The sequence below is a fragment of the Poecilia latipinna genome, unplaced genomic scaffold (assembly GCF_001443285.1).
Source record: "Poecilia latipinna isolate Pla-1442-1.1 unplaced genomic scaffold, P_latipinna-1.0 Scaffold5363, whole genome shotgun sequence".
NCBI lineage: Eukaryota > Metazoa > Chordata > Actinopteri > Cyprinodontiformes > Poeciliidae > Poecilia > Poecilia latipinna.
Window position 1 is genome coordinate 1 of NW_015117979.1, and position 11,638 is coordinate 11,638.

Sequence of the window (11,638 nt, forward strand, 5' to 3'; positions counted from 1 at the left end):
GTCCATGTATATTATAATATACATGGAGTATTTTATATTCCATGTGATGTTAATGGCTTTGACAATTCTTGTACAATCCTTGTGTTCAATATGTGCAATGTAAAACACTTTAAAGACATGCATAAATTGCCTTTTAAGTATATGTTAGAAAATAACTGCGGATATAAAAGTGCTAAACAAAGAAGCACTGATACATCTTGACAGCTTCCTGTTTTTTCACTACAGATGATTCATCCGCAGGACCAAGTACTTCACATGTGCTGTACACCACTTGTGTCAAAAACAAGTCTTCATGAAAGTCACCAGAATAAGACTTCACCTGAATGTGATGCATAAATCCATTACATGCATGTATTTTGTTCATTTCATCGTTGTGCTACTCCAGGACAATGCAACAGTGTTGACCTGACAGATTAAGCCACAAGGACAGTGCATTGTTCATACAACTTGAACTTTTCACATTTTGCCACATAATTTCAAATGACTTTGAAAATGCAAAGTAAAGTTAAAATATTTGTTTTGTATGCATTACATGGATTTGTATTGGTTTGTCTCTATCAGTCTTAATTTTGTGCCAGTTCCTTGTAAAACAAGTTGAACTCCATCAAGCTTGGGACTGTAAAAATCAATTTTCCAGTTGTACCATAGATTAGAAATTAGACCTAGGTCTCCATTTTGACTGGGTCTATTATCTATTGGAAGCTGTAAAATTCAACCACAAAGTTAGGATATTACTATAGAAGTCAAATCCACTGTGATCTTCTTCTGCTTACACTCCAGTGAAACTACACACATGTGAGCTGTACTTACTCATTACATATCATCAGGATCAGGTTGGGTGCACTGGTTTTTATTTAGCTGTAGCAAAGTGAAGGAGACAAAGACATACACCATATTTATACGATTTCTATTTGTAAAATAAATCTGTCTTTTATCTTCTTGGTCATCAATATACACTACATGTTCTACTGCATAAAATCCCAGTAAAATGCATAGAAGTTTGTTGTTATGACAAAATGTGAAAATTCAAAGTTGTATGAAAACTTTGGAAATACGTTGCAATTCTACTATTTTGGGTTGTTTCTTGTCTATTGGAGAGTACTTATTTGTACTTTATGAAGCATTGTGGGGCTCAACTAGTTGTGTGCTTAATTCATTTAATTTTGCCAATGTGTTTCACTTTTTGCTCTGTAAATACTGAATGCTGATGGCAATAATGTTTTGTTAGTACACCTATGGCTGCAATGATCAATATGTCCACTTGATTTTTGTAAAGTAAATAAGAAAATGACTATTAAGTTCTTTTAAAAAGTACATTTTGGAGCCAACAGTGTGAAAATAAATAAATTTCCAACCATTAGTGCTGTGAAAAGTTTAAAATTAAGAAAAAGAAAACTGGGGAATTGCATTTTTCAAGACTAACTTGAACTCTTAAATGACTTACAATGAAATGCTTTAATAATTATGATTTATGTAGTGCCCTCTTGAGACAAATGGCATTTATTGCTGATTGTTGCATACTTTGTTTTTATTGCAGCCACAGATTTGTAATCTTGCACCTAATATGTCACAGTGCAGAATGACTTACGAGAAGTGCTTACTTCCCTTTAAAGACTTAAGTGAAACGAGATATTTATATCATACAAAATATTCAGTCAACATCAGGTCAGTTTAAATGAAGGAAATACATAAACCTAGATCCAGAGTAAAATAAAGTAAGTCATGATAACCAACACAGAACCTTTTCATTTTATCTTTGTTTGATTAGTTTTTCCTTTCAAGCATTTTTCAAGACAAAGCAATCTGAAAGTCGTGACAAATGAAAATGTAATTACTGCAACAACAAACAGGAAGAACAGGAAAACATCTACAGAGTAGTAGGAATACCAAGGCAGTCTGTGGGACTCGGTTCTCAGATGAGCTGCACCTTGGTGTCTTATTGCAAATTCTATCCAGAAGAGGGCGGTATCGATCGGCTTCATTGGCTGATCCCTGTGCAATCTGGAGAGTCTCTGCATGTTAACCCTGTAGGATGGTTCAGACAGTACTTCTTTGACAGTTTTCAGAAATGTGTCCTCTTTGTCCACAGTGGCTAAGGTAAGGATCTTAGCCGCTCCTCTGTCTTGCAGTCGTAAAAGATTGTCATACTGGTCATAAAACACAGGTAAACCCACTACTGGTACTCCATGGTAAATGGCCTCCTGGACTCCATTTGTTCCTCCATGAGTCACAAATAGTTTCACCTTTGGATGTCCTAAAAGGTCTTTTTGTGGCATCCAGTTAACCAGTAAAGTGTTTTTTCCCACATTGGCTGGTTTGCTACCTTTATAGCTCCAGATTACTTTCTGAGGTAACTGACCAAAAGCTTCAATAATTTTGTTTGTCACATCTGAAGGGAGTTCACTAACAAAAGTCCCAAGAGACATGATGATGACACCATGCTGTCCAGAGCTCTGAACAAACTCCTCCAGGTTCTTAGGAAGAGGTTTAGCTGGTTCACACTGAAAGCCCCCGATGTAGATGGCATTTGGCATGGTAGGACGGGGGAACTCAAAAACAAAGTCCACTCTCATGAGCCACAGGTCTGCTCCCCGCAACATGTCACTGTATCTAACATCTGGGCCAAAGAATTTATTACAGATTGCTTGATACTGGGGACTGATCAGAAAGGTGTCCTGAACTTCCCAGATGGTGTAGAAAAGGAGATTTTTGACTCTCTGTATGAAGGTCATTTTGTCTGTCAGTCCTGAGCCTGTCATTGGGATGTAAGATAAAGGAGAAGGTGCAAGGGCTAAGTGGCCCTCCCCACTGGTAACCCATCTCACATTATAGACTAGAGGTAGTTTAAGAGCGTGGGCTAACATTATTCCAGCTCCCCATGCAGGATCAGTCATTACCAGGTCATACTTTTTTGCCTTTAAACCATTCATAAACTTTTTATCCTCCAACATTGTGCTGGCCATCTCACACATCATTCCATGCATGTCAAACATAGCTTTAAACATTTCAACCTGCAAACTCAGGAAGCTCATAACAGAGCTCTCTCCTCTCTCTAATGCAAAAATCTTTCTGAGGATTGGGTTGATGAAATCATGATTGAAAGCTCTGGCAACAGGAACCGTGATGGTTTTGTAGTACGGAGAGTCGTCCTTGATGTACCAGCTTTTATTGGTCCTTATTACATCAATGGAGTGCCCACGAGAGTGGAGAGCTTGAATCATAATGTCCATATTCACCCAGTGGCTGCCTTCCAAAGGAATGATCAAAATCCTGCCACCGTGACCAACTCTCCATGAAAGGAATACTGCAAATACTAGGAAAAGATATGCTGTGGCTTTCCCCCTGGATTCCATCTTTAGCCTAAAAGAAAAACAAAATTAGAATTTCACAAACTAGCTAAGACATGTTGTTTTACATAGAAAATAGAAAACAAAATCCATTACATACCTGCTTTGAATGAAGTAGGTCTAGTGAGATTCTTAGTTTTCTGTATGAAATAGCTTATGTTCTGCACAAGCAATGCAATTGAAAATTCCAGAAAAAACTTGTATAAAGCGATTATGGATTAGCTTACCTTGGTGAGGGAGGCAGTTCAGCAAAAAGAAGGGGTCTCTTTGTTCTGCATTGTGCAACAAGCCTGCTTTGAATTCAAGGTTGTTCTTACAATCTGAGATCCTTTTTAGATTTAACTTTTCTTTACCTACCTACAATTATTGTCATCTTTAGCTTGACAATAATTGCATCTAAAGATGCACTAAGTAATATCAGCAGACCATGGTTCACATGGTTTGCAAAGTGACAACAGCTGGAAAAACAATAAAATATAGCTCATATGCATGTTTTTTTTTAAAAATATATAAACTTTCTTAATTGTTTTCTGAATGATCAATCATATGTCATAATTCCCAAATGGCATTGTATGATCCTGATAAAAGACTATTGGGTATTTGTTAAAATAAAAGGCTAGATTTGCGTATATTTGAGTCTATCTGTCTTTAATTTTGACTATTTTGTTTTGAAAATTCATCCTATCATGAAAAAAGAACAGTTAAAATGCAGTAATAAAACTCCCAAATGTCTGTAGTGACAGACACTGATTTTGCCTTACGTAAACTACTGACAAGCACTGTATAGCATAAACACATTTGTATATATATTTATTTATTTTATATAGCAAATTATTTTCAGTATGCAGTTATGCAGTACACAGTTGAATAGGAACTGGCCAGACTGAGAGTTAGCTCCAGTGACCCGGACGCCATAGTCTCATGTGTTCTGAAACTTCATCTACAATCATGAGATATACAGTAAATCATAAGCAAAAGAACAGGATTCTGGATGTAAGCAGCTTAAATGAGCTTCCTCTGCAGAGTAGCTGAACTAATTCTTGTCGTCACCTCTTCTGTCTTCATGACCTTCTGATTTTGTAGTTTTAATTTATCAACATTTTCTCTTTTGGAAAATTGTCTCATTTTTCTGCCTTACATAACAGGAAAATGCTGTGCAAGGCATTTTGTTCTCTTGTGACCTTATACAGGAGAACATCATATTTTATAGGTGTGTGGCCACTTAGAGGCATTGAATGCTCCAGTAAAAAGCCCATTGACTATTGTTAGTCTGTAAGTAGATTCCAGTTAACAGAACACGTGTTCTATATGCTAAGCTAAACCTCAAATGACTGAATTCCCTCTTAAGTCCTTCAGCTCTGCAGAGGCCTTTAGCAAAACATTCAAGTCACCCAGGGATGTTGATGAAACAAACGAGTTACAGGATAGTAGTTCTCCAGGACTGAGGTTGGGCACCCCAGAGTCCAAAACCATGCCTGAACTTTGTTGTTACTGAAAAATGTGACCCACCCTTAGAAGGAATTCAAGATGTTTACTCTGAAAGGAAGCAGATTGCAGGGAAACTTCAAGTCCTGACAAGAAAATCTGCAAGGAATCAGCAAACAAGCTCCTATGTTTAGCTCAGAAAATGTTTTCCAGAATGCCTCTTAATAGAAAGCTTATGATAAAAAGAAAAAGAGAGTTTTACTGCTGAAATTATGCACCAGAATTACAAGTGTCCTGATGCAAAATATTCTATACATCTACGCATTAAGAAAAATGCAAAATTAAACAAAACGAATGTCATATTAATGACATGCTTTTACTCAAAGGATATGTTCTTCCTGGGTTATGTTGTCCTGTCCATTGCTACGGCAGTTGTCATGATTTAAACTACATAAATATGTATCTACTTTTTCTTTTGTTGCTTTTCCTGTCCAGCTGCTCTTTAGAAACAAGCTTAGAATAATACTATAAAATGCACATGTACACATGTCCAGTCAGCAATTACTGTGTTCAGAGTTGCAGCATTATTTCTGGCACAATAGTATATCAGAAATCGAATGCAAAGGAATGTCGTGAATAGTCTGCACTGTCATTCAAATGTCTCAGATGGTCTGAAGAGCAGTTAATGTGCTTTTCTTTCACCTCCCGTTGTGATTAAAGACATTTCTAGAAAGTGCTGCCGGGATGAGTAGGGACGATGATGCTCGCCCATTTGTGAATGACTGGGATGAAAAGGAGAGCAGATCCAAGAACTGACACCAGAAGGAAGGCCCACAGAAACATTCGATCCAGGACCTGAGCAGCAAACTTCCAGTCTCGCACCACCTGTAGGAAAAAAGAAGCACAGATCAACCGCTAAGAATATTACCAATAGCTTAGTGATAAGGAAATTTGGAACTGATTAATGATTGATATTATTTTTCAGCATTTTGTGAAAAATGCTGAAACAGGTCAAACTCACCTCTCTGACCTGGTTTTCTTTAACCACGTGCATGGTGATGTAGCGAATAGATTCCAAAGCTGCTTGGAGGTTGTGCTGGGTGTAGAGAAGTGGAGTGAGCTCAGGGCTTGGGTTTGTCATCTTCCCTAATCCAACATTTCTTTCTGATTCAGGCACTCTGGCTGCAGCATAGCGGTCCACATGGCTACGCATCCATAGCAGCTTAGGTAGCCGATGTAGGAAAATCCTTCTCACCCACGGTGCCATGCCATGATGTGTTGATGAGGAGCGATGGTGGATGTTGATGGCAAAGACGGTGATGACGATTGAGAGTGTGACAAAGATCATGGTAAAGACCAGGTATTCCCCAATAAGAGGGATTGCCTTGGAAGAAGAAGGGATGATCTCTTCAATGACCAAGAGGAAGACTGTGAGCGACACCAGCACCGAGGTGCAGAGAGAGATCTTTTCACCTCCGTTTGAGGGCAGATAGAAGACAAGGATGGTGAGAAAGGACAGGCCAATGCAAGGGATGATGAGGAAGAGAGTGTAGAAAAGAGGCAGCCTGCGGATAATAAAGAAATAGGTGATGGTGGGATAGGAGCTGCTGCCATCAGTTCTGAGACCACGGCTGCCTGTTGCTTTCACTATCTCCCATTCTCCATTGTCAAAATAATCCTGCTTGTCCACATGGAAATCTTCCAGAAGGATGTCCACCTATGAGAATATATAATAAATTTAGTAACAGGTTACCACTGGTAATGCACTGTGCACTTTCAATGAAATTTAGACTCACTTGTGAGCCGTCATAGGTCCAGGATCCAAACTTCATTGAACAGTTCTGGAGGTCAAATGGGAAGAAGGTTACATCGATGGTGCAGGCGGACTTGTAGTTGGCTGGTGGATTCCATGAAATGGTCCCGTCGTACTTGACGACGGCCTTAGTGATAGTTCCCTCAAAACGTCCATCTGAACTGTAGAGACAAAACAACCAGAGGCTTTATAGCTCTGTGCGGTGTGATTACAGTTTTCTAAAACCCTTAAATTATTACCTCTAATCTAATATTATCATATAGCAGCCCACCCCATTGTGTCACATACTTGTCATAAAGTACAACATCAGGAAGCCAGATCCTGTCTGAGGGAACACGAATGGTTGTGATGCCCAGAAAGTCTTCAGGGCTCCATCTCAATTTCATATCAACCCATTCCTATACAATAGAGAATAAATCATTTCAGGAAAATATACAGGTGTAATTTCCTTTACAACTGACAATGGGAGGCAACACTGTTTGCTTTGGTTTTAGTATCCCATGGCATTGACCTGACACATACAGTTAATGTAAATAGGCTAAAAACAGCTTTAAATTGAACACATAGCCATTTTGGAAATGATAGATCATCTCATCTGCCCCTGCCCTTCAGTTTCCCAATGTGGCATGATGTAACTTATCATTGTGGCAGAATGTATCCGAACTGAAACAAAGAGCTGGGTTTAATCATTTACATGACCCGCCACAGGGTCCATATATACAGCTGACAGGAGCAGGAGAGGGGATGGAGCGGGCATGGGGAAGCAGGTGTGTAGGCTCAGGGTCGAATTGGCTCAAATAGATGAGAACTGTCAGTGAAATGCCACCAGACCTGATTAAAAAATCCCCACTGCTTCTGCTTACCTGCTAGAACTGAAAGCACTTTCACACACAAAATGGCTATGAGCACCAAATAGGTTTACCAAGACATAAACATGTAGTATGAGGAAATGAAATCTAAATTCAGTTATTTATGTATGCATTACTTTACTTGCCTGTTTCATCCAAACATTAGTTGTCATTAACTGGTTTTTCTCATCCTGAAAGGGAAAATCAAAACGTTAATGACTATAACACAAACCTTCAGAACCATTGCAAAGGATTAGAAAACCTTTAAGCTCACCACATCAACCAGCTGGGAGATGGCCAACCCAAACTTCACACTGATGGTCTGGTTTAGGTACTCCACTGGACGAACCCATTTCTGGTAGTTTTGAAAGAGGTATTTGAACAGTTTATCCTCTGCTTTTGCATAGGAGGAGAGATTTGGAACCTCTGAGATGTGAGAAAAGACAGACAAATACAGTTTACGGGTTGAGTATGAAATAGAACGATATCCTAGATTTTTCTACAACATTATGAAACATTACTCATAGAAAAATCATGTCAACATTATGCCTGACAGTTTGATGCCTCATTGATTTAAAAATTTAAATGAGAACAGTTAAGAGTATTTGTGTTTCAAAATAATAAAACATTGGCATGATGATTGCCCGTCTAATTTGAGAAGCAAAGCCAGACAGGAACCGTCCACTAAGCACTGACTCTTTTCTTGCAGTCATAAGGAAGAAGCTCCATGTTTGCATTTTTGTTGCAGAACAGCCTCTCCATCAAGCTTTAGCCTTTTGACCATGCTAGTTCATGTTTAACCTTATTTGGACTGGCATTGATGGATAGCAGAATTAAAATATTTCCCAGGAATTGTGGAAAGGTCCACCTCTATATAACACTTTTCCAATCATTTTTTACCACTCAAAGCACTTTACAGTAGAGTCACATTCCCCCATTTGCACTCACAAGTATCTTGTGAGTGCCTTGCCCAAAAGCCACATTGATATGTAGCAGGAGGAAGCTGGAATCAAACCTACAACCTTCTGATTGCAAGATGACTACTCTACCCACACAGCCACAGTTGCCCCATTTGTATTGTCTATACTTGCATTATATTTCCCCTTGGTTCCTTCAGTTACTGTTGGTTTATTATGTAACTCCTAGTTTGTGCTCTGTTTTTGGATTTGTTTCGGCTTCATTTCCTCCTTTGGATTTTGTGTATTAATTTAGCCTCCTTTAAAACTAGCAGTCCAAAAACAAAATCCTGTCCAGTCAATTGTCTCATTAGAAATAATTTAAAGGCCTTTGCACTTTGCCAAAGCACATTAGTAAACAGCATCATCTGAAAATCTTATCAGACAAGTGCAAAACTAACCAAAACAGGGCAGTCTTAACAGGCTGGTGAGAAGAGAAGCAGCTTACAGAACCATGCTAACTCTAAGGAGTTGCAGTGATCCAGAGCTCATGTGAGATAATCTGTCAAGAGAATAGTCCTGCACTCCCCAAATCTGGGATTTATAGTGGCATGGTAAGAAGAATGTCATTTGCAGTTCACCACAAAGCATGTAGAGGACAAAGCAACTTCGTACAAGGAGTTGCTCTACAAAGATGTGGCCAAAATTGAGCTCTTTGCCCTACATAGGAAATCCTGTAATGTTACTATGTAATGTAATGTAATACAAACAAGTTCATATTTTCATGATGCATGACTATATAATATATTATACGACATGATAGACCAAATCTTATCAAGAATCTATGTGAGGACTTGAAAACTGGTGTTCAGAGTTGTTCTTCATCCAGTAAATTTATTTTTGATTTACCCAATTAAAAATAGAATGGGTAAATATTCCTGTCTATATGTGTGTCAAGCTTGTATAGACACAGCAGCTGTAATTGCAGCCAAAGGTGGTTCTTCAAAATGCTGAGTCAGCGAAGCTGAATATCGCATTTTTTCTGAATTCAGTATCCTTTTCCTTCCACCTCTGAATTACGCACACTGGTGAGTTGTTCTACCAGTTAAAATCCAGATAAGATCCATTGCAGTTTCTGGTTGTAGGGAGACAAATAATGAAAAAGCTGATGGTGATGTCAATATTGCAAAGTACTGCAGCTGAAAATTCACCACAATGATGGCCGCACATGTGTGTATCACTAGTGCAGATACATGCCCAGCCACTGGCTGTGCGATAAACAAATTCAGGATCACCCTGCCTTTTTCTACAACATGCCATCCCATGAGACAGGCTGTTTCCTCTTTTTGGAAATGTCGTTTGTGGCCTGAGGTACTGTTGGGGAAAGAAAAAAACAATAAATAATATCTGTACAGTTTAATCCATCAAAACTAAACTAATCTGCTGCAGAGTAAAATGAATATTTAATGTTACCCATTGCATTTTGATGAATAATGTTGCTGCTCAGGAGTGAAGCATTATGAAACACAAAAACACTGTTTTCAAATGAACATAAATTACATAATTTGATGGGTGGCTCATTCCGGATATGAAGCTCGTCAGTGAAAGTAAATCTTTGTTAAGGCAGTCTCAATACAACAATCCATAAAAACAAAACTTCCCTGACAGTTTTTATTTGTGTTTACTTCAGCTTGATCCACTCATGTTGTCAGTTGTTTACATCTCTGCTTAGAACAGCTCTTAGATGCCTTGTTGCTTGAACAAAGAATGCTTTATATTTACCTAATTGTAATCATGTATTCTTTTAGATTTATGTGGTCGCACTATTTCCATTTTTTTGAATTAATTATGAATATGTGTAGGTAAAAGTAATTTCATGTTAAAATTGGAGGAAATGTGGATTTAGACAATCCTAATGTATTTAAGTATATTACCACTGACATTCCTTCTGACTGTTTCATCAACCTGAGAGGCAAAATCTTACAAGTGACTCAGTCCTGTGTGAATTATTCTGCCTGATTTGCCAAAGGAGAAGCAATTTGATTGGGTACCCTGTTAAATCATCCAACAAAGAACAAACTCGTATAAAAAAAAATCACCTGGACTTCATGATTAGGTATAGTACCTGATGCATTATATTTTGTACTGACAGAAAGCAATATGTATCCCTTTTTTCTAATTGAATGATTTAAATAAGAGTTTTTTCATGCATACAGTACAGTACTTACGAAAAGAGTGACACAGGTGGTACCAGCACAGAGATGGAAGCAGCATCAGCAGTAATACATGGAAAGTGGTCGCCTCTCCTGCTTTAAGCATCATGTCAAAGTTGAACACAAACAGCTGGTCTCTTAGACATCCCAGAGCTGTCAATAGTAACGAAATAAATTGAGTCTACTAAGAAATCACCTGTATTTATTGGCAATAACCTTAATTTATCATGCCTACATGCATCTTCTACTGACCACTGCACCGATAACACTTTTAATACAGGAATAGCACCCTGCACAAATCGAGAATGCCCTCCACCTTCACCTTGCAAACATGAACCTCTTACAAGAAATAAATGCAGTCCACATTGCAGTATGCAAAGGCTGGATGCGTACCTGCTCCGACTCTTTCTCATTAACACAGAATCCAGCGTGGCGGCAGATGAAAGGTGGAGGGAGTCCTGACAACAGCAACTGTGCTGCATCGCTCTCCTCCATTCCAGGCAGGTTCTTTTTCTTGCCTCCCACAGGCGCTGCTGCACTTCCGGCTGCATCCAGTTGTGCACAGGCAATGTATTCTGTTCTCTTTTCACCCCTCCTTTTCCTCTTTCTCCCTCCTCACAGTCCTCCTCAGCCCCTCCACCACAACCGGCATCTCTCCTTCTGTGCTCTGAGAAATCCAGCCACTCATCACATGCAGTAATAGCCATCCTCTGAATTCAGCCAAGCTGCTGCCCAGACCAAAGCAGTTAATGGCGAGCTCTGATTCCCATAACCATTACAATGTTTCCTGTGATCCACGTCTGCACAGGTGGGGACATGGTAAGACATAGCAAATGGGAGAAAATTTACGTTTTCTTATGTTTTGTGGAAATTTAAAAAAAAAACAAAAAAAAAAACAATGGAGGTGTAAGTACCATTTTTCAGGGAATCTTATTACAGATATATTTACTAACCCATTCTGTTGTGGAGTAAACGTGAAGGGAGGCATCATTGTCATGCAACTACCAAGCAAGAGAAGGGGAAGTACCTGAACTGACTTGCACCTACTATTTCTAATTTTGAGCCTATTTCTGTGTTCACTAACCTTTCAACAATG

General features: G+C 38.8%; 1 protein-coding gene and 1 pseudogene across 1 annotated transcript; both read right to left on the bottom strand.

The window, feature by feature from the left end:
- Positions 1–1,076: 1,076 nt before the first annotated feature.
- On the bottom strand, positions 1,077–3,812 carry LOC106943488 (UDP-glucuronosyltransferase 2C1 pseudogene; annotated as a pseudogene).
- A 66-nt stretch (positions 3,813–3,878) lies between these two features.
- chrna5 (cholinergic receptor, nicotinic, alpha 5) lies at positions 3,879–11,360 on the bottom strand. The gene is made up of 8 exons (XM_015026799.1): positions 10,936–11,360; positions 10,558–10,695; positions 7,708–7,859; positions 7,580–7,624; positions 6,874–6,983; positions 6,569–6,746; positions 5,794–6,489; positions 3,879–5,657 (listed from the first exon to the last, which is right to left on the bottom strand). Exons 2-8 carry the CDS (start codon positions 10,649–10,651, stop codon positions 5,499–5,501), a joined length of 1,434 nt encoding a protein of 477 aa, XP_014882285.1. The 5' UTR covers positions 10,652–10,695; positions 10,936–11,360; the 3' UTR covers positions 3,879–5,498.
- Between the last annotated feature and the right edge of the window lie 278 nt (positions 11,361–11,638).